Here is a 22,375-nt window from a genome sequence, read left to right as displayed (position 1 = left end):
AGAACAGAAATTAAGTGATTCTGATCAAATTCGACAGTTACTAAAATTATCAAACACTGATTCAAAACTTTATCGGGAAAGATATCCGAAATCCAATCCTGTTTTGGAATGATCCACTTGTATGGCCTACTATAGTAGCGAAATGAATTGTTTTGTAATAAAAGATATTCTATACACAAGTGTACTTGTGTGTATCATGACAGGAGAGGACTAGGGAAAGTATTTAAAATCTTGAAGTACGAATTTGGCCAAAACCTTTTAAATTCTTCCGATATACCACTAAACAAAAGTGTTTTGTGTTATCTGCAATCCGGATACACATCTGGGTTCGAAAATATTTTTGTCAAGTGCTATCAAGATTCAAAAATAGTTTCAAATCAGAACGGTTTTGACGTTGGAATAATGGGTATAGTACACAATACAGATAAATACGATTAGTGTTTTTATCCGGATTACAACCGTCTCCTTTCGACATATTTATCCTTATGTCAGAACAATTTTATAGTTTGTAGCGATTTCAAAATAAACATAACGTTTACTTTGACAGCCCTCCGTTCTGGAAAACCCCAACAAATTCAAATCACTTGAAATTTAGTGCGGTTTATAGCTTAAAGCCTTGAAGTAAATCTTCATCAGTCACACACGTCCGACGTGAAAATCATTATGTAATCCTCAGAGAGTCTCGTTTTGATTTTGTGACGTAAACTGATCAGAAAGTTATTATTTCCCTTCGAGGTTGAGTAGATGCGAAGACACCTCGAAGTCTGGTTCTTGTTAAGTTGTTTGTTTTACTACTTGTTTCTCGTTACATTCGCCGAGTTAGTTTTATTTTGATGTATTGCCCCATCAGGCAGGTCTGGCAACTCGTTAAAAAAGGGACCCGCGCTCAAATAGCCCAAATGTATAAACTGTCATGATCATTAAGTTACTACTTTATTATTAGCCATCAGCAAGGGAACTCTCTCGGGACACAGAAGAAGCAGTTGGCATTTTATTAAGCCATACCGCTGAAGAAGCCTTAATCGATTGTCTAAAATGCTGTTTCTGACAAAGAACAGTTAATGATATGCTGTAACTATAACTTGATTGTAACAGTATCGTTTCAGTGCATATCAAAAAATATACGTCTCCAAAAATTTCGTGCACTTATGGGCATATTTCTTTATAACGGAGATTGTGTGCGCAATCAAACAACAAAGCTTATAGTAAAATTTCAGTGATTTCTTTTAGTCTGAAAAACCAGATTTTACTTCCAGTATTTATACAAGTTTTTTCTTCGTCGGGCACCTATTGAAATTTACTGGTCACATTTCTCGCAAAAGAAGCTAGTTATTACGCGAGATTACACGCCAATATTGTCGGACAATGTAACAAGTAATGTCTTAAACTTCGCTTGTGGGAGGCCGATTCATAAGACAGAGTAAGAGAAAGAGAGAGAGAGAGAGATAGGGAGAAAGGTGTTATTATTATTTAGCAACTTTGCCTGGTGGAGACGGTTTTGCCTCAGTCAATTTTTCGTTTTTTGACCTTGTAATACTGCTTTGGTTAAACGCCAAGCACAGAAATAGAATAACAATGTTATTGTGTTTACAGCAAAGTATGATAATACGATGTTAATAAGCTGTTTGTAGGAAATATTTTACATTGAGCTGATATCATATTGCTTCATTTTAGAATAGCGATGTTTGAAGAGAACCCAGTAAATCATTACTTATCTTCGTCATCAATTGTTTTACGAAACAACCTTTGAAAATTTTATTGTACAAATTGGCTTATTAAGACAACTTTTTATAAATGTCAAGGAATGTTTTGCACAAAAGTACAGTATCGCATCTCGATAAGAAACCAACCAAATTTAATGATCCGCTAATTTATAGATATATTAGCAGCAAATTTAGTTGAGAGCCTGAAACTAAACAGAACTGATACTTTCTGGCAAGTTTCAATTTTTCTCTTTATAACATTGGCAAAAGGTTGATAAAAATGAATTGATATAACCAGCATAGATCGAGATAAACGCATTCCGGGCTGATACAGGTATGCCAATATAGAGTGGGAACGTTCATTAAATATAGGAAATGTTTCAAACTCAATAGAAGATGTCCGACGCCCCGCTGTATCGTTGATAAATTTTAGGACAGCCTGAACAATGACTCACCGGACACGAGCAGACGAGTGTTTAGTTAGTGATATCTGACGTTTGATTAAATTACTCTTTTATGGAACAGTCTGCAGAGTTTGTCTAACGCTATGTAAAGTTATAGACGCTAGTGTGTACATATCTGTCCAATCTAGATATTAATCTAAAAACGATTTTTATATGCTAAGAACGAAGAAACAATATACACCTGGTATGCGAAAGTCAAACTCACACAGGAAGTTAGAAAAATGGAAATCCTTTTGATAGCAACAGGTTTTAGCAACAACAACAGATTTTAACAGCAACAGGTTTTAGTAACCGTTTATCAAAGAAAATCTTATTCCATCCGATGAAGAAAAAAGGTTTAAAGTAAAGATGTAAAAAGCTTTGTCACTCTGCATTTAGCAGTTAAATTGTGGTTGTTGTAACATCAAAGAGAAATCTTCGAGCTGGTTCGATGTTTTCCAAAGATAACTTTGTGTTTCGTTTTTGTTAAAGCAGGTATTAGGTGACGATATTTCAAATATGTTTGCATCAGTAACAGTTGTCACAACATTGGTTATCATCGGAAGCTTTGAAGGAACTTCGGCGGGAACTCAGTTGTTCGCCCACCCGCAAGAACATCCTAGTTGCAACAAGGCACATTGCGCTTCGATCGTGAGCTATTGCCTCATCCAGGAAAAATGTAACTGTGATCCAGCGAAGAACTGTTCCTGCTGTGCTGAATGTGCTATGTGTCTCGGGGATTATTATCGACATTGCTGTGATTGCGTGGGTAAGTTCAATTTTATCCAAAGTCTGGTTTTGGTTAAATCAATACCGATGTATCAATCATTTCGCTCAATGTTACCTAGAATAACTTGATTTAGATTTTTTTCATTGAAACTTTTGTTTAAAAAAAAAAAAACGGTAAAACTTGACTTTGGCTACGGTTCGCTCAGAAATTGATCTTCTTTTATTTTATCGTACTACGACTAAAATTTCAATCGTGTTTCTTTTATCTAAAGTTTAAGATAGCGAGTCGTATCGGGTTTGATGCGCTGTAACTTGATCCAGTTTGATCTTAATCCCAGCGTCGGGTCTGGTTCACGTATGCATGCCAATGTATGGAGGCCTGAACGAGTAGGACTTATGACGTCATAATTTTTCAATATGCGATCCTGACGTTACTTTGGCGTGTATACGTGAGCAAGACCTGAACGATTTTTTAAATGCGTTTTACCAACTCGAACTCCTGTATGTACTATGTAGATTGTAGCCTATTGTATTGTATTCGGAATCATAATCAATTAGTAAGTACTGTAGAATGGATGTTTAATTTTGCAACAATGAATAATACGCTGATATCAATATTGTAATGTGTACGTGAGTTTGCCCACTGTTCGTAAAATACTGCGTGAACTGGTCAAAAACAAACAACAAAATTGAGTTATTGTTAGAGGCGATGTCTATTAGCAACCTTAAGTGTCCTTATTTTTGAACGTCTTGTTGTTCCCTTGCGTTGGTAACGAAGCTCGCAGTGATTCACATGAGAGTTTTCTGGCGCTTAAATCACTCTTACGAAATTTCTTTTTTGTTTTTTTTTACCTTTTTGCGTGATCAGAAGAGAAGATTGATTGACGTTAAAACTTGACGAAACGTGGTTAGTCGTGGCTTGAATGAGATTCCCTTCTATCTCTGTAATAAAATACTTTCGTATTTCTTTTGATTTACCTGCGATTACAGTTTCTTTTTGTTCATGGCTTAAGTGTACAAGTATGTTTTGATGCAGTTTGGGTTACATAAACGCTGTGAGTAGGTGCACAACTGCACACGTGCGCCCGACCTATTTACATGTGGCGAATCATTTGCAAATCACTACTAAAGGCCAGGCTACCTTCAGATCACATCGATAGGGGTAATGTGTTGCTTATTTTTACCTCGCTAATCAATCAGTGAGATGTGGCTTTATCAAACAAGTCCTTATCTAGCCGGCGCCTTAAATGACCTCTTTACCAACGACATAAAATAAAACGGTTATAAATGTTGGCGGGTTGATTGAATGTAAGACAAACAAAACACATCATGTGTTGGCTGATACTAGATTTTGATAAAAAGCAGACTTATATATAGTTACTGTATATATATATAAATATACTATACATTTTTCTTGGAAGTAAGTATTTTCTGAAGTTTTAATAACGAATCGAACGAGTTAATTGATTATGGCCTGAAATAATTCAAAATCACTAATCTTTGCAATGGCTTATAGAAGGCTTTTAGCATTGATATAATTTAGTGAGTGTGCTATTTAGATTCTGTTCATGGATCCTGTCCACCAAAGCAACAAGAAACAAACGACGTTTATCAAAAAATAAACCTGTATTATTGATGTAAGCAAACTTTTTTCCGCCTGGTAATGACCATCCTACTTTTGAGTTGAACGAAAGTTGTTGGTAGCGTTGGTGTTGTAACAACAAGCAGCAGGCCGTGGCAGCAAAACAGTCAAAATCAGCTTTATCATAATCTTTTTTCTAATGTGATTTCGCGCATTTTTTAACTTATCAGCTTGATCTACCGTCAGTTTTGTTGTAACAGCTGCGTTAAGCTTGTCTTCTAGTTATCGTCGTTAATATCTAAGCCCTCTTCGTATAAATGTTTCAAAGGAATTCCCAAATTGGCTCAACAGCTGTCAATGTCTTTTGTTAAGGCATATCAGTTGCAGTTGCAGTCACTTGCCAGAAATTTGCCAACTTTTTATTTTAGTGGATTTTGTGGTGAATACTGAAAAGTCGACCATCAGAAGATGTAGTTGTATACTGCATCCTCATGTCCTATATGCATTCTGGGCTTTTTTTATGACGACTAAATTTGTAAACTGTTTGTCCATAAAATTTGATATGTTGGGGAATTCGAATCTGCATTAAACAATTATGTTTGATAATGATAATATACAATCGATCTTTTAAAAGCCTATGCCTACGACCCTTGGAAATATTTCACGAATAATTTTGCAGCTAATTTTAAAGTGAGGGTGTGAAGTCACGCAATGAATTTCACTAATCCGGCGATGATAGGGAAGGCAAACAATTACCTTTTCGCCGAGCCGTTATATCTTGATGACTTTAACCAAAGAGGAAGAAATTTTATTTGTTTTCATGCCTTCTTAACCAAGCGAAGAAGGTTCACTGACACTTCTGTTGCTGAAACACGAAAACTTCACTTATAATGCGGCTTGGTTTACTAGCGAAAGTTTTCAACTACCCGTGTAAAGTGTTTTGATTTCTGGTCACAGCATCTAGCGCTTTTTGACGCTTTTGATAGGTAATGATGATAGATTACATTCTTGATATGCTTTAAATGTCGTTCATTGGGATTTAAAAGCAGTTACAAGTGTTTTGCTAAGGCTTGTCACATAACTTTGTTTTACACTGTTTTTCGTTGACCAGACCCGTTTGATTTAACGCAGCTTATTGGTGTATTCACATCACCTTCTTGTTTTGAAAGCGTTGCCCTGGATACCAAAAATACTTGGAAATGTACGATTTAATGCTGCTATCTTAGCCTTCTTACAAGCAGCAAAATCGGCCAATTTTTAAACTTTTTCGTAATATTTAAGCTTATATTTTCAAATGCAATACTTGCAGAAAGACTTTTGAGGTATAGCAGAAAACTTATTGTCCCTTTTTTGATGCTAATGACGTAACAAGGCAGATGTTGAAAGCTTTTGACGTATTGCGTTTTCGTGCCAACGGATTAATATTGCGACTTAAGATCTACTCAAAGGTGCACGCGCAGTAAAAGGCTTTGTCACTTGTGACTGCTTAAACTTTACCGAAGTGTGTTATTGCTTCCATCATACCGTAATCTTGTTAGTGGTCAGACTTTGTGCGGCCAGACAAACTTGTTTGTTAAAATTGACGAACACGTAGACGGGAAACAATTTACGCTTACGAAGTTTTGTACAAGTGTATGTTGAATTGCGGCTTCTTTTATTATACTTATTGATTTATCTCGTAATTTACGGAAGCTATCCGTCATACAAACGCCAAACTTTGCGCCGCTATAAATCTTATCAAAAGGGTAACCACTTATTAACTCTTTAATCTGTCTCCACTGGCGTCACTGTTTGTCATAAACCAATGAGACAAGCCTAATGCTTGTGTGTGTGTTATGGTGCCCTGTGTGCTTAGTGCTATAGCTTAACGATTACAGGCGTTTATCTCACGATTAGTGTGACCTAGGTCGTCTTGGTTATTGTTAGTAACAATTACACATGGTCAGCTAATATTTGAGGAGTAGGATTGTTTCGTTACCAAAAGCTTACGTAATGAACATTGAATGCTATAATTTCCTTATGCTTTAACTAAAAAATTTATTTCGACTACTCTAAGCAAATATTTTGGTAGAAAACTTGTTTTTGCCTTGATGATTCTATAATTCTACTCATAGCAATTTTAATTATACTTTCAGGTATGAGGAAAAGCAGTAATTACACGGCAGGTCTTCCGACGGTGACGAGCACAGTTGCCATGCTCGACCAGCCGGCGCCTGATTTATTCATCGCTCTTACAGAGCAACCAGCGCCCAGTCTTCATTTTACAGTCTTGCAGTTTCCCGTTATAGAAGAACTTGGGGCACATCGTCACGGTTTAATACGCGCACATAAACAACGTAATTCATAGCTTTGATAATAATAGTTGTAGTTATGGATATAAACAATTACTAAAATCAACCTAAATAATTTTATGAAGTTACGTTTGTTTCACGTTTATAGCATGATAGCTATAAACGGAATTGCTTTTTAATCACCACCAATCACCAGACAAAACTGAACATATTTTTGCGTGTGTAGCGCGCCACCACGCGTCCAGCTCTTCGACAGTGGAACTGGAAGGACAGGATCCCCACCAGACGTACTGGGAAGATGTTCAAGTCGTCTTGCGGCAAAACTACGACATCAACATCACCGACACGAGGGCTTTGTGTACAGTTGCCTATTTCGACCAGTGTTTTCCTTTAAATGAATGCTTAATGAGTTGTGAATCGATGGGTGCATCGTCGTTTCGTTGGTTTCACAATGGTTGCTGCCAGTGTGCTGGACCTACTTGCCTTAACTACGGTAATATGTACCCAAAGTGTCGAGAATGCATGCAGTGACTGTTGACAGTTTAACATCTCCAATCTCGTCTTGCCCGTTTTGCTTCAAGATCATAAGAGCCTTTGCGGCAATAAGACCGGAGCATATTGCCTGATAGACGGCAAACTCAAAGCAAACATATTACTACACACAGGCAGTCATTTTTGCTGTAGAATGCGGTCGTTATTAATTTAATTTGTGCTTTTCGTCAATCAAACAAACGTCTTGCTCAAAGGAACCACTCTAAGAAAAATCAAGGGTCACATAACATTTTAATTGAGAAGTGGCTTTTGACGTAACTTCCGAATATGTTTCAGTTTTGTTTCTTTTTAAATTTGATATTTGTTCCATTCATCTTTTTGTAATGCATTGAAGTCCTGTGAGTATAACTTGTAATCTAAAATTGTATTCATATACAGGGACGACGATATGTAAAATGTTGGTAGATGAAATAGCTGCTGTGCACAATAACAGACTAAAAAATGTCTGCCGACCGCAGCATTAACAATAAATTACCTGTGTTCAAACCTGTTCTGTACCACCCTACTTACGTGGGCTATGTTGATGTTTTTGGTAAGCTTGTGTATTTTGTGGTAGGTTATTTCTGCACCTGCAAACATTTTGTTTTCTTTTTCGCAATAAAAGCTTGCACTAAATTGAAATAAATCTAATTATGTTGTAACCTGAATACCAGAAATGTTCGTATATACCTGGCCTTTGTTTGCCTTTACAGCTTATTAACCGCATCGTCGCCTTCTAACTCAATTACGCTACAATTATAGGATTAAAATGGCATTTAGGCGGAGTGTCGGCTGAAATCATAACGTTCGCTTGAAGTTTTTATAACACCAATCGGTAAACAAGGTTTCAAGACTTCAGTTTACTTCACTGGTGCCACTTTCACAGGATGTATAGAAATACTATGAATAATTACGCAAAATTACCTGAGAACAAACCCATAGGTTGATGTGATCCCAACAAATAAATACGACTTTTCTGAAAAAAGGTCGTATGTATTATTATCATATAATATTACAATATGGATGATGCAGAACTGTATTAACTTTTAAAAGCAGTAAACATTGCACATTTTAAAGGTAAGTTACTACTTTTCAATGCGAGCTTTTGCAAACTTGAATATTTTTCGTTAGTGTAAAAGTTTTTACGAAATTTCATTTATAGGCTAACTAATCAGACTATTATACCCTTTTCTAGCAAACACAACAATATCAGATGTTAACCAACTGAATCAATTAATTTTCCAAACAAACAACAAAACACTGAGATGATCTTATTAGAATATAGAGTTATTTCTTTCCGGCCATTTGTAATTTATGATCTTAGCTTATAAGGTAATTTGTTTTTATCGATGTGTTCATCAATAGATTAGCATGTTTATAGGAATGAATCTTTTAAGATTTTATTTTTCCGTTTGTTCTATTTTGATTTGTCTTAAATTTGTGTTAAACCTATTCCAAATGAGAATCTTTTGGTCAAAAAGGAAACAAGTCAAAAATTGAAAAATGTGCAGTATAAAAAACGATCGTAGCACATAGTCATAGACATTGCCTACAACGAAAGTTTCACAAGTCAGGACGATTTTTCTCTTGAAATAATATTAACTTTCGATAAGTCGTTTCTGGATGGCCAACCGCTACAAGTAAGCCTTCCAATTTTAGGTCACTAGTTCAAATCACTTTCAAATCTATAGCTTGAATACTCCCCTGTTCACATTCATCCGCCAGCAGTGATTGGGTACCTGCAATGTGATGCTCTAGGGAAGGAAAGGTGGAGAAGGTAGAGGAGGTACGCACGATGTAAGTCTAACTTTAACTGCTTCAACGGATTTTAAAAAGCCCTGGTTTATGTTTACTTACGTTTAATCTTGTTAATATGTCAAATGGATGGTGACAAGACAGTGGACCAAAGAGATAAAACATACGTTTTTGCTTTGATCCCTTTCAGCAGACCAAAAACAAAAGATTTTTTGCCAACTTGCGATTCAAAGAAATTATCGCGTTGTCAATTTTATGGCAATATCCTATGAAAATTCTACTTGCGCTTAAACCTCCTCTGTACATGTGTCACGCCAAATTTTGCTCGCTTTTACCGCTTACGGCTAGTGAATACAGCCAACACTTGCTTTTAAAACATGTAATAAAATGACTATCTTAACCGCTACCAAACCACTATTGCAAATCATTACAACTCAAGCACAGGCCTTCTCGAAACCACCCAACAGTAGAATACCAGCTCTTGCCCATAAATTCCCATAACCACAGGGCAATTAATAAATTAAGGGGCAAGATTAAAAATCTCTATCTGTGTTACATGCCTCCAGGAGAAGTCACATATAATGGCGTAAGCTATGTAGGCTATGTGACGTGTGTAGGAAACTCATCAAAAAATAGAGTCACAAACCGTATACAGGTAAAATAGAAGTAAAATAAAAAGCTACACATTGTGCGCATTAAAATACATTAAAGCTTACATTGTAGCTAAGAGTGGTCGTAACAATATGAATACCACACATAGCCTACGTCTAAAAATACTTCTAAACCCATATCACAGTCCAGTGTGGCGTTTGGATATAATCAAATTAAACAAGTTCTATAATTGGCGTTTGTTAAGCAATTTTTGTGTCTCCAGTTAAATTCTATTCAATATTTGAAATGTATTTTTCGTAGTAATCCGTTTGTCAAACATAGTTCCAAATCGATGTGTGTCGTAGTGAAGTGTGTCAAGTGGTTTTCTGTACCCGGTGCAAAATCGATTTTAATTCTTTGTGATAAAAGCTTAGAATGTAACATGGACACGTGTAGACGTGTCATGGTAAAGTAGAGGATGGCATTCGCCCATTGGTCAAAATATGGGAGTATAAAACCTAATGTTTGGTCTAAATCGTTCTCTTCTCTCTGATCTTTTGTCGCTCTTAGCTATACTTCTGTTCTGCTGAATTGAGGTTATTGCTGAATTATTCGGAATTGGAATCATTACTGAATTCGAGTTATAGCTTTGTTTAAATGTGAAAAGATGGTGTAAATGTTTCTAATTTGATACAACCTATTCGGACAATATAACAATTAGACTTTATGAAGTTGGTGTTGATTTGAAGAAACATCATAGAGACAGCAAACGCAACGGAGTCAAAGACAATTGTCTATAGGAGTCTAACAATAAGACTAATAGTCTTGGCTTTAGGCCAACCTAAAAGCAAGCCACACCACCATCCCCACACCAGTACCATACAAACACGCTTGATAACTGTAAAAGATAAACTCTAAGACGAACCAATTTTAATCACACATAGAAAGCTGAGGTTAACTAACATAAAAATTGGTGACGCATGTTCTTACTTATTTCAATAATAGAGTTACACTAATAAATTATTTCAATGCAAAATGTAACAAGGTCAAAACTACCTGGACTTAATCCTATTAATTAATAATTCAAGAAATTGATTTTCTGAGAGTTAAAAATCCCGAAGTAAATCAGTGCTACAAAATGTATCTTTGAAAGATATTTGTTTTCGATTTTCGCATAATATTTTTTAAGTGCTTTGTATGTGTGTTACTTTAACGTTTTTGGTCAAAACGCTGTCTTTAACTAACCCCAAAGATTAATTATAAAAGACTTTTAGAAACTATTAAGTATAAAGAGACAAAAGATATAATTGTAGTATAGATACATTATACATAGTATAGTATAATATAATATGTTATAGTATATAGCAAAAAGTCTTTTATGCTCTTGGCTAAGCCCTATGCAAAATTAAAGTTTAATATTTTATGTCGATAGTGTTTAAACATTTGATTGCAAATCTTTACTACGGGAAATTCCCTGAAAATATTTGGATTAAAAGTCTGTGGGATGCACGTGTTAATTGTACTGTTCAGCTGTTTGGGTTTTAAGCTACTTTCACTTTTAATCTTTTTTTCAGGAGATCTTGCATATCAGGCGGTCATACGGGAATTGTGATAAAACAATTTTACTAGTTTATTTTTACTTATCTGAAGTTTTAAGCCTGTCTTGCCTGGCTGCAAAACAGATGGGCAGTGATGGCAGATGGGCAAGTCTGCAAAGACATATCGTACTCAATATTGTTTTTATTCCACGTGAGCCAGTATGGAAATTTTGTATGATATACGTGGAGATTTCAGACCACTGGCGTAAACATCAGCTTCGGCCTTTTTGCCGTAGCGTCACAAGAAACGGGCTTACAAACATTAGGGTTTATAGTATGCAAGTCCACAACCACAGGATGCCTTTGTATGGATACTAGACCACAGCTATTCAAATTGTGATGTCATCTGGTTGTGCACTTGTATAGCCTACTAGACCGCCAATTTTTGGGTCTAGTGCAGAGGTGCACAACCAAAAAGCATCACAATTTGAGGAGCTTGGGTCTAACATACAAATGCATCGCACGGTTGTGCACTTCTGCACTAGACCTCAAACATCACAAGTGCAGTGAAATTACCTTTAGTTGCATCTCTTGCTGTCTTGACAGTGGCAGTGGAACTAATAAGCAGGGTAAAGCGAATAGCTTTCGAATCGGCTCCATTTATTAAAATAAGAATTGGCCTAGCCTAGGCCTAGTTGTAGCGGAAAATAATTAGAGTATTAATACTAGCCTGCAGATTCATAAATTTTCCAAGTGCATGGTGAGATTAAAATTTAAGCAGCATCTATTTCATTTGCTGCTGGTTACCAAATTTGGAAAAAGCTTCTTTGGTAAACGGCTAGCCGGTTATGCAATTGACCACACTGGAAGGTAGAACAGATTTCGATGATAAATTATGTCTTGAAAAACCATCTTCAAAAGCTTAGCAGGGTGGAAAAAACAAAATCAATCACAAACTCTATATATCTGTACATGGATCAATCTAAATCCAGAAATTTTAAGTGTATTACAAATAAGCAATTCATACAATCATATCACTATCAGCATGTTACACAGTAAACAGTTTAAAACTGCAATTCATTGCAGTACATTACAGTTTTTGTACTATATGTAACCCAGATTAGAAAGTTTGCCAAGTGCTCATGATGTAATATTTAATTGTGTGTATATATAAAGGCTTTTGTTTGATCTTGTTGCGCGGGATATTTCTCACTCAAAAACAGCTAACTTTCCAATCTGGAATGTAATATCCATTGAACTTCAATATTTTTTAAGTTGGTGTGCAGCTATGATTTAGCTTAAAATAAACTTGATGCAGGCTACTGCCATGAACAAAAAATTTGTTTAATATGCTAGTTTGGATAGAAAAAATAATTTTTGCTTGCCTGTGCCACAGGTTCTACCTGGGCTAAAACATGGTGCCACAAAGCCAAAAATATATGTCGCAATTGTTTTTCGTGTATTTTGTAAGGTATGCATCATTTAACACCAAATGTGTTATGATAAACAAATTTGGGTCTATTATGTTAAGCAAGCCTTTAATTTCAATTCCTATTATTTATCAGTTTACAGATTATCAATTACAGATACCCGTTTTCCTAGGAAACTTTGTTAAATGGGTTTAACAAAACAGTATTTACGTTATTCTTCATCTGCCCAGTTTGGTGTGATTGGAAGTACTCGATGTAATGTTGTGTTTTTAAAGTTAAGAAACACTATCGGACGATATGTGGCATCTGGAGCAGTTGAAGACATCAATGTTTGGGATTCACGTACTGGTGAAAAGGTTAGTAAAGTGCTGAAGGAAACCAATTCAATGAGCAAGGGTTTTTGAAAAGCTTTGCTCTCGTGTTATGCGCAAAATATTAAACTGAACTAAAATTTATTTTGTAATTTGGTTCTACTGCCCTGCTTATTATATCTGAACTGTTCAGTTCTATACTTTGTTTACTATGGGTTATAATTTCTTTCAAAAAAAATAGCTGATTTAGGTATGTATATAATGTATAGCAAATGATTTTGTTGAACAAGTTTACTTATACTGTAATATCTCTCTTCGATGAATTTTAGTGTTTTTAACATGATGTGTTTGGCACAGTGCTTTGCTAAAAGTATAGAGTTGTCTAATATTAAGGAAAAGTTGGTCTTCAAGATTGATCAGGTTTCAGTTTCCATTACTTGCTGTTAGAAAGTTATCAAAAAATTTTGTTTGGTCATAAAACTATAAGTACATATAGCAAACTTTAAAAGAATACTGGTAACTATATAAATATATTCCAAAAAGTTCACTCAACGTATCAGTAAAAGCAGGTGGATAGGTTAGGTGGAAAAAAGCACAAGGATTTTTGAACAAGACCATTTTCAGAATTCTTGTAATACAATGCGTACATAGCATGTAATGCTACATGTAATACAAAGCGTGCGTAGCATACTCTCGTACTGGTTTCCCTTGGTCAAGTTCACAAGTAAAAAAATTGTAGCAATTCAAAAATATGATAAATTGAGATTTTTATTTCGATTTCCAGATATATATTTAAGATAAGTTCCTCCTCAATCCCCATTGTATGCCAGTAGCTACCGTAATTTATATCTCTTTTGTGGCTAATGAGTAATAAAAGGACTAAAAAATGACCCAAACAAGAAAGTTCCAAATATATATGCAGCAAATATATACCAGTACATATTGCTAAAAGTAAATGCTGGTTTACCAAAGTGCTCAGTTAATTACTTTTACCAATTATATGTCATTTGTTCATTCTAGTTTAAGAATATTTGTAGTGATCTTTGAAGCTACATATTGTATTTTTAACAAAACTTATATCAACCAAACTTAGTAAAATTTTAGATTGATAATTATATAATTATTTTATTCAAAGAAAAAAAAATAATTTTGGAACTGTTTTCCAACGCCCCGAAATATTGCCCCAAAGTCGGGGCATTAAAAAAATGTAAGAACAATTTTGAAACCCTTACTTCTCATTAAAATCTTTGTTTTGGCATTATTTTAACCTCAAAAATGAATTCTTTGAGACCAAAAATGTTAAAATTCCTTCAAGGCAAAGAGTTACAACCAAAAAATGAACATGTAAAGTGAAAAATGGTTGCGTTCACCACCTAAAATCTTACTATTGGCCAAAATTTCGAAATACTGTATCTCGGTTACTGGTGGAGGTATTTCAAAAATTTTTATTCCTAAGTTCATAACTATTTAATCTCTATCACATATACAAAAACAAACAAAATCCCTTTCCAGTGGTTACAACATGTCTTCGATTATAAATGGAATGACCCATCTGCCTTATAAACAAAAAGTGGAAACGTCAAGTCATTTCGGAATATCAGTAATTTTTCAGTTGTATGCTAGTGATTTAAATTGTTGTAGCTATATGATAAATTGATATGCAACTGGCCTTTGCCTGTCAAACATACCAACTTTAATAACATTATGTACCAGAGAAGCTGCACTACACATACTGGTACAGCTACATATAGACTGGGGAAAATATTTCTAAATGGTCTTGAGCAAGCTACAGTCAATCTAAAAAGTCAGTCAGTTAACTTTAAGTTGAGACCTTGTTGACAGTTGACTATATTTTTGTCATTTGAAGTTTTAAATGTAGGTTGTTTTATACTCATAAATGTATTTGATTTTTAATCATTGTTTGGTTGTTACAAAGGTTTTGGTGCTGCAAGGTGATAAGTTTGAGGTTACTTGGATAACTGCATGTCCAGATGGTGAACGCATTGCTGCTGGATATTCAGATGGCTCAATTAAAATTTTCAACCTCATTACTGGAGAAGTGACTATCACATTCACTGGCCATCGCTCTGCAATATCTTGCCTTGCATTTGACGAAAATGGGATGCTGTTAGCTTCTGGATCACATGTAATATGTCATATTATAATATTGTCCACAATACTTTTACTCGAATTATAAGGTTGTTTAATTATTTGTATGTGTGAACTATTCCTATGTGATGCTCAGTTTTAAAGCGAATGGAAAAAGTTCAGTGTGTTTTATCCAAAAATTTCTCAGGACACCGATGTTGTTGTGTGGGATCTGGTTGCTGAGAGCGGCCTGTATAGATTAAAAGGACATAAAGGAATTGTGACACAATGTTGCTTTGTCAAACGAAAGAATATGCTCATTACAAGGTATTAGCAATTATTATTTAAATTTTCTTATAAAGAATATTTTTTAACTTTGCCAAGGAGGTTATGTTTTTGAAGCATGGTTTTGTTTGTTTATTTGTTAGCAACACATTTTTTCAGTCTTATTCTTCACTACATGTATTTATGCTGCAGTAATAGCATAGGACAATATTAAGAGTCACCCAATAAAATCTTTTTATTGCCACCATAATTTTCCTTCATTCACAAATTTGCTTCAACTAGGTGTCAGCAACCAGATTCAAACCCACATCCCTAAAATCTTTACCAAATAGCTTTCTATCTTTGAATTTAAAAGTTTGCTTGATTTTATCATAGTTCTAAAGACACGTACATAAAGTGGTGGGACTTGGACACACAGCATTGTTTCAAGACCATGGTTGGACACAGAGCTGAGGTAATTCTTTAGAAAAAATTGTGTTTTATTTTGATTATATTATTAGCATTTTGCATACATGATAAATTAAAGATAAAGGTTTTTGCAGAAGAAGTGTCTTGTAAACAATGCAGTGATCTTTTATCAAGGCCAAGACAGTAATGACATATTTTACCATTGTGTAGAAAATTCTAACCATGGCAATATGGTATACAATTAACCCAGAGAATTCACAAACATGTACCTGAGTTACTTAAATAAAGTGCATTTAGTTTTAGCTGGTATTATCCTTCCCAAAGCTGAAAAAAGGCATGCAGTAATACTAAAGATCACCTTAACGTTGTCATAGAATATTTTGGTACAATCCAGAACAGTGGTTTCCAATCTGGGTTACAACCTGGAATTATATTTAAATTTCTCGTAAATAGCCGTAACAACTTTGAAGTTTGTAGTCTGTGAGACAAAAATCATTTCATCTAGGGGTCTGCACTCTGCAGATAGGAAAAGGTCAGGAAGCACTGATCTAGAGTGCTGTTCTTGTAATATTGGTAATATTACAATCTTGTAATAACCTTGATGCAAACAATAACACTGTTACCATTATGCAATCCTGTTTCTTACTAAAATGTCATTTCACCCTTGTTTAGAACATAGCATGATTCCAATCTATTTATTTTTAATTTAAAGAACATAATCTTCTTGTTGGTTCTAGGTCTGGGCATTTCTTTTTACACCTGATGAACGAAGGTTAATCACTGGAAGCTCTGATAGTGAACTGCGAGTGTGGAATGTAGAATTGCTCGGTACTGAGGTAGGAATTTCATTTTAATTTGAAATTTTCATGTATTTTATGGTAGCCAGTACCCCAGTCTGTTTGTTTTTTCATTCTTCAGCTATGATTGCATTAATGTACATTAAGGTATCGATAACTAGTAAAAGTAAATGTTTGGTGGTTCTAAAGATGTTTTGTTTGACTATACCTATACCTCAGTGTACTGTACTTTGGTTTATTGTGTGCAATATTACATTTGAATTTGTAAAGAAAAATATTTCTCCCCCACCACAAATATTTGAGTTCCTAACATAGTTTTCTGTTAGTAATGTGTTAGTTATTTATTTCCACTTGATTGCCTGTTTACATGTATTATATGTTTCTTTGTTGAAGTGCACAAGCCAGTTCTTTGATAGCGTCAAGAAAAAAATCTAGATTTTTATTAATGCTAAACACTAGTCCTTACATAATAATTGGTTATGAATCACAAATTAAATTATTTGGAATAAAAAACGTTTATTACTTTCAGGACCCAGATATCCCCCCTCCTACAAAGGAAACAAAGAAAAATGATCCTGATCAGGACAATAATGAAGACAATATAGGTAACAAATTAGATTTCAATATTACTAATAAAGATAGCGTAACCTAAGCCCATAGTTAGGGATGTACATTGCAGATTATTATAGTTATTTTTATGGAATAGGTTTTTCGAATTCAGAATTATTGCAAACTCAAAATAGATTTCCTATGCAGAAAATAGATTCCCACAATTCACAATTAGATTTACATCATTTCTGGTTTGGTTCTTAAGGATTTTTTGTCTATAATGTGCATTCCTACCAACAGTTCTATTGACTCAATTTACTTTTTTTAATAGCATTTATGAAACTTTTCTATTTTATGCAAAAGGCAAGAGCAATTCTGTTCTTGCTAGACTTGCTCCTATGTGAATGGTATGTGCTGGGTCATAAAAGCAAATATCATTTAGTCAACCCTAGATTGGTGACTTGGTTATGGCTTTGGTTTTGGATTTTCATTTCCTAAAAGACAATTTTCTATTGCAGTTGAAGAGAGGCAGGTCATTTGTACAAAAGCTGGTTCACTGTTTCGCAAAGGTCGTGACAGAGTGGTCAGTTTGAACATGACATCTGATGGTCGACACATTGTCTGTCATGTATGTTAAAATAACCTAAGCTAAGAAATATTACATTGCTGTAGATGAGGCTGTGTGATGTTAAAAAATATGCACCTGTCATTTTTTTGATGTTCTCCACTTTATTTATTTCACACATACTTTATTATAATATAGACAATAATAGGTGCTAAAACTTTCTTTCCAGGGAAATGACAAAATGGTTGAATTTTATCGTCTCTACAATGAAAGTGAAATTGAAGTAAAATTAAAGAAAAAATTGAAGAAAGCAAAGAAAAAGAAGAAAAAACAAGAGGAGGAAGGGAAAGAAGGTTGTTTGAAACGTGTTTAAAATCGATGGAATCATCTGAATAATATTTTCTATAAATCAATGTAGTTTTCAGGCCGTAAAACTGCATCGGCCATTCTGTAGGTTCGTTTTGTAAAAAAAAGCTGTCTTGCTTTGTAGTTTCCGATGAAGAAATAAGCATTCAACGAACTGTTGATGATGAACTTGCTTTCATTGGTTCAAACACATGTGCTGGGAAAATCTGGTAAAGAATTTGGTTAGCTTAAACTAGTTTTGTAAAATGCAAACGATATTACTCTCTTGGCTTTATAAAATTTTAACTATGGCAATAGTATAATCTACGTTAAAGAGTACTAAAACCATAGAAACTTTTATTTTTATGTGTTTAAAATCACCAGCAGTATCGTACATAACTACGTGTGGCTCATGTTCTGGCTATTTTGAAAAGAAGGATGTGTCAGATGCCCAGATAACAAATTTGTATTAACACAAAGGTCAACCATTCTGGCATGAAAAAATACAGAAACTATTCATGTAGTTGCCAAATGAAAAAATCAGTGCTGGATTAAGGCTCAATATTGTTTTGTAAATACAAATATTTTGAAGTTACTGACAAAAATTAAATTAAGCCAGTGGCAACTCTAACTGGAATATATGTCTGGCTAATGACTCTGGCTTGGGGCTAAGGCTTTTAGCCTCTAAATAGTTGTTAGACATCGGCTGAAACTGGACATGTATGAAAGCTTTTGTGGCAAAAAATTGTACTGTAGTTCATTAACTCAAGAAAAAGTGTTGCTTATATAATAATATAATAATCCTTTTAATGTTTGAATAAGTTATTGAGTAAGCGAATTAAAATAAATGACTTTTGTGGAAAATTTGAAAAGTTTAGCATGACCTACTTTACCACTACTACAAACTCCATCATGGTTCTTGAGAATAAACAGTGATTAAGTGTGACCGACATAAAATTACTTAGTTACCCGTGTAAAATTTTGCAGTTACTTTCATCTTTGTCATTTTCCTTGCTTATGCATCTCTGCTGATGCTTAAGATTGCCAACATCAATTTGCCAATACTTTCCTATCCTTATTTTTTGTGCAAAATACAATGAATTAGTACTCTATTTCAGGACTTCTCAAACTTTTTGGGTCTGCAACCCCATTTCAAAAAAGAAATTTCTATGCGACACCTTGAGAGGTAGCCTACACGTTAATGATGTTAAAACAATAAATGTCCAATTACAAATCTCAAGTGGTATTTTTGTCTCTGGCAAAATCATACAAGTGCACACAATCCACTGAAGTACAGTGAATGCAGCCTACATTAATAAAAGAATCTCATAATGGAAACAGTAAAGCGAATAAAGAATAATCAAAAAACAATTCAATTTATAAAATTAAATTTGTTTCGCGACCCCAAAATTACATTTTGCGACCCCAAACTGGGGTTGCGACCCACAGTTTGAGAAATCCTGCTCTATTCTGTTTTTATTTTTTCATCAATCATTTATCTGAACTTATATGAAGTACACATTTCAAGAAAGACAGATAAAAAGCACAAGTGAATGTGCTTGAGCAGGGATCCACTCATTTAGACCAATGTTATAGACAATTGTATTTGTATTTATTTAGTTTTAAAGGGGTTAATCATGTTGAATGGGGAAAGTAATGGTCAAATAATAATCAAAGTGCTTAAGTGGTGATACCAACAACTAATGCAGTATATATCCAACTGTAAGATAAGTATTGCATGTAGACAATGAAATATTAATTTTGATAATTTGACAAAGTATTTTCATAATACATTTTGGTAAAGTGAAAACAGGAACGTTTGGATCCAATTTATGTGAATGCAAAACCATCGTGTCTGATCCAAAAAAGTGGCACGATAGGTCCCTTCAGAGTTCAAACACTTTAAGTCCTGATCAACGATATTAATCGTGACAATTAACGATTAGATTAAATGTATATATGAAAAACAATAAATATTCAATATTGTAAAAAATTCTAGAAAATTAATTACATTAAAAATAAGAGAATGGTACTTGTTTAACACCATAGAACTTATCTACATGCTTTTACATTTTGGCCTGGATATTTCGGTTGGCACTAAAGCATGTGCTATGTTTGCTTAATGGCTGATCTGGTGTTGTAACTTGTAAGTAATATTATTAATACCTTGCTTTGTTTAGCTTCCAACATAACATATTTGATCATTTTAGTAACTTGTTCTCTTAAAGATAAAATAGTTGGTTAGCTCTTGAGAACATAACTTGGCTGTAAGTGACAGCCCGCAAGAGACATTCATTCCTACACTTGCTTTTATTTTTGAAAATTGTACAAGAATTCATTGTCAAGTTCAAAAATGTTGTTGGTATTGATGTATTCAGTTAGTTATGTTAGTACAACATTGACGTATTTGGTTAGTGTTCGGTTCCATGATACTACTTAGGTTTACCTGACTTGCACAACAAGTTGTCATTTGGTGAATCACTTCAGGTTTAACTTAGTATTGATCCATCCTTATTTGAAAAGCACTAGGATTAAACTTAATGATATTGTTTACTTGTAGCTCTCTGGATATTGTTGCTAACACACCAGCAGGCGATTCAGTTGTTGTGACCTTACTGAGAAACAATCAAATCGAAACTATCAGCGCTACAACAAGTGCTGCAAAGCCAGAATTTACATCACTGAAGAAACTTTGTGTACCTGGCCACAGAAGTGAATGCCAATCACTTTGTTTCACATCTGATGGAATGGCATTCCTAACTGCTTCATCAGAAACAGCGAAATTGTGGAACAGGTTTACTTGGCTTTATATGACTATAGATAACCTTTTTATGATTAGTGATTTTTAAACAAATTTTTAACTTGAAGTGCATGTTAATGATGAAAGATTGGTAAGTGTTTGTTAATATAGGACCAGTCAGCAGTGTGTACGCACAGTCAGTTCAGCTCACACCAAATGTTGTGCATTTGTACCTGGAGACAGACAGTCACTTTTGGGTACTAAAGATGGAACTATAGAAATTCTTGATGTGGCTTCAGGTATGTTTTACATCTATACTTTGCATAAAATTTTTGTCATTACCTTTGTTACTTATTGGGTATGATATGTTCCACAAAAGATTATATCATTCCGTTGTAAATACTGAGTTCATAGTCGTCTCGAGGACTTTTCCCTACCAATATGTATTTGATTGCAGGAGTTCATTTAGAAAGCATATCAGCCCATAATGGTGGAGTATCCAGCCTAGCTCTACAACCCGATCAGAGAGGTATTGCTTCTGGTGGTGCTGATAAATTTGTCAAATTTTGGGAGTTTGATCTGATTTCAGATGACAATTATTCCACAAAGTAAGTTGCAAAATTTGTGGGTCGGAATATTTCATATGATACTTACCATTTTGTACCACATGCAGAGAAAGCTCAATAACTTAAAGGTGAAGCATCCATTAAATTACTTTGGCTAAAGTGCACTGTTAAATGGACTCGGATGATGAGTTATATGTTTAATATCATATATTGAACCTGCGGATTTTAACTAAGTGGTGCTACTTGCAGAATACGTATTCAGTTGTGCAGATGACCAGGTTGATGCATTGTTTCTTGGTACAATCCATCTTGACCAGTTTCTGCTAAAGAAAACAATGTTATTGCAGTTGAATCAATGTTCTGTTGATTCAGTTCTTATCTGTAAATAACAGAAATATCACCTATAAAAGGCGTGTGCTTAAAACAACTCGCTTCTGTGTGATATGTTACATTTGCAACGTTTGATACGACTGCTTTGGCAACATTAGTTGCATTGTTTTTAAAGAACTAATATTCTCATTTCTTTTGCAAAACACAAAAATTATTGTTGTTCACTTATCGATAATTTGTTTGAATAAACATGTGACAAGACTTTACAATATAATTTACTGTTTGACTGCAGCACTAAGCGATTATCTTTGGCTCATACAAGAAGCCTGGAACTGGATGATCAAGTTCTCACCATTGAATTCTCTGCCAATAAAAAGCTCATTGCTATTTCATTACTTGATTGTTCAATTAAAGTTTTCTATGTGAACACTTTAAAGGTATTGTCATATTAATATCACTTACCAGATACAACCTAACCTGGTTGTGTAATTTTTGGTATTTTGTTATGTATTTCAGTTTTTTCTCTCGCTTTATGGTCACTCTTTGCCGCCAAACACATTGAGTATTTCATCAGACTCTAGCCTTATAGTAACTGGTTCCTCTGATCGAAATGTCAAAATTTGGGGTCTAGATTTTGGTGATTGTCACAGGTGATAAATGTAGTACATGACTTGTTAGGTTTTATCTAAATAAAGGTATTTCCAATGAAACATTTTTATCATCTTTACGTTCATTAATTTTTATTTACACACTGTATTAAGTACTCATTTTAGTTCACATCATCTTTATAACATCGTT

The 22,375-nt window shown here is 34.4% G+C and overlaps 2 protein-coding genes across 2 annotated transcripts; both read left to right on the top strand.

Moving 5' to 3' along the window:
- Positions 1–2,621: 2,621 nt before the first annotated feature.
- Positions 2,622–7,947, top strand: LOC143465752 (twisted gastrulation protein homolog 1-like). The gene is made up of 3 exons (XM_076964217.1): positions 2,622–2,915; positions 6,593–6,793; positions 6,975–7,947. The coding sequence occupies exons 1-3, from the start codon at positions 2,666–2,668 to the stop codon at positions 7,277–7,279; spliced, it is 756 nt and encodes a 251-aa protein (XP_076820332.1). The 5' UTR covers positions 2,622–2,665; the 3' UTR covers positions 7,280–7,947.
- Positions 7,948–12,727: 4,780 nt separating this feature from the next.
- LOC143465967 (WD repeat-containing protein 3-like) lies at positions 12,728–22,231 on the top strand. Its single transcript, XM_076964521.1, has 14 exons — positions 12,728–12,949; positions 14,841–15,050; positions 15,201–15,319; positions 15,653–15,731; positions 16,423–16,521; positions 17,012–17,087; positions 17,550–17,659; positions 17,826–17,949; positions 18,087–18,171; positions 20,502–20,735; positions 20,853–20,980; positions 21,139–21,289; positions 21,870–22,014; positions 22,094–22,231. Exons 1-14 carry the CDS (start codon positions 12,779–12,781, stop codon positions 22,229–22,231), a joined length of 1,869 nt encoding a protein of 622 aa, XP_076820636.1. The 5' UTR covers positions 12,728–12,778.
- The last annotated feature ends 144 nt before the right edge of the window (positions 22,232–22,375 follow it).

The sequence above is a fragment of the Clavelina lepadiformis genome, chromosome 7 (genome assembly GCF_947623445.1).
Source record: "Clavelina lepadiformis chromosome 7, kaClaLepa1.1, whole genome shotgun sequence".
Classification (NCBI taxonomy): Eukaryota; Metazoa; Chordata; class Ascidiacea; order Aplousobranchia; family Clavelinidae; genus Clavelina; species Clavelina lepadiformis.
The sequence above is the reverse complement of the archived record's forward strand: the minus strand, read 5'-3'. Positions and strand labels throughout refer to the sequence as shown.

What these genes read in the sequence shown, in the direction of transcription:
- LOC143465967 (XM_076964521.1), top strand. Translation starts at nt 12,779, where the DNA reads ATGGGTTTAACAAAACAGTATTTACGTTATTCTTCATCTGCCCAGTTT. An exon ending in ATTCACGTACTGGTGAAAAG is followed by an intron (nt 12,950 to 14,840) that starts GTTAGTAAAGTG and finishes GTTGTTACAAAG; the next exon opens with GTTTTGGTGCTGCAAGGTGA. An exon ending in GATGACAATTATTCCACAAA is followed by an intron (nt 21,290 to 21,869) that starts GTAAGTTGCAAA and finishes GTTTGACTGCAG; the next exon opens with CACTAAGCGATTATCTTTGG.
- LOC143465752 (XM_076964217.1), top strand. Translation starts at nt 2,666, where the DNA reads ATGTTTGCATCAGTAACAGTTGTCACAACATTGGTTATCATCGGAAGC. An exon ending in ACATTGCTGTGATTGCGTGG is followed by an intron (nt 2,916 to 6,592) that starts GTAAGTTCAATT and finishes TTATACTTTCAG; the next exon opens with GTATGAGGAAAAGCAGTAAT. An exon ending in AATACGCGCACATAAACAAC is followed by an intron (nt 6,794 to 6,974) that starts GTAATTCATAGC and finishes TTGCGTGTGTAG; the next exon opens with CGCGCCACCACGCGTCCAGC.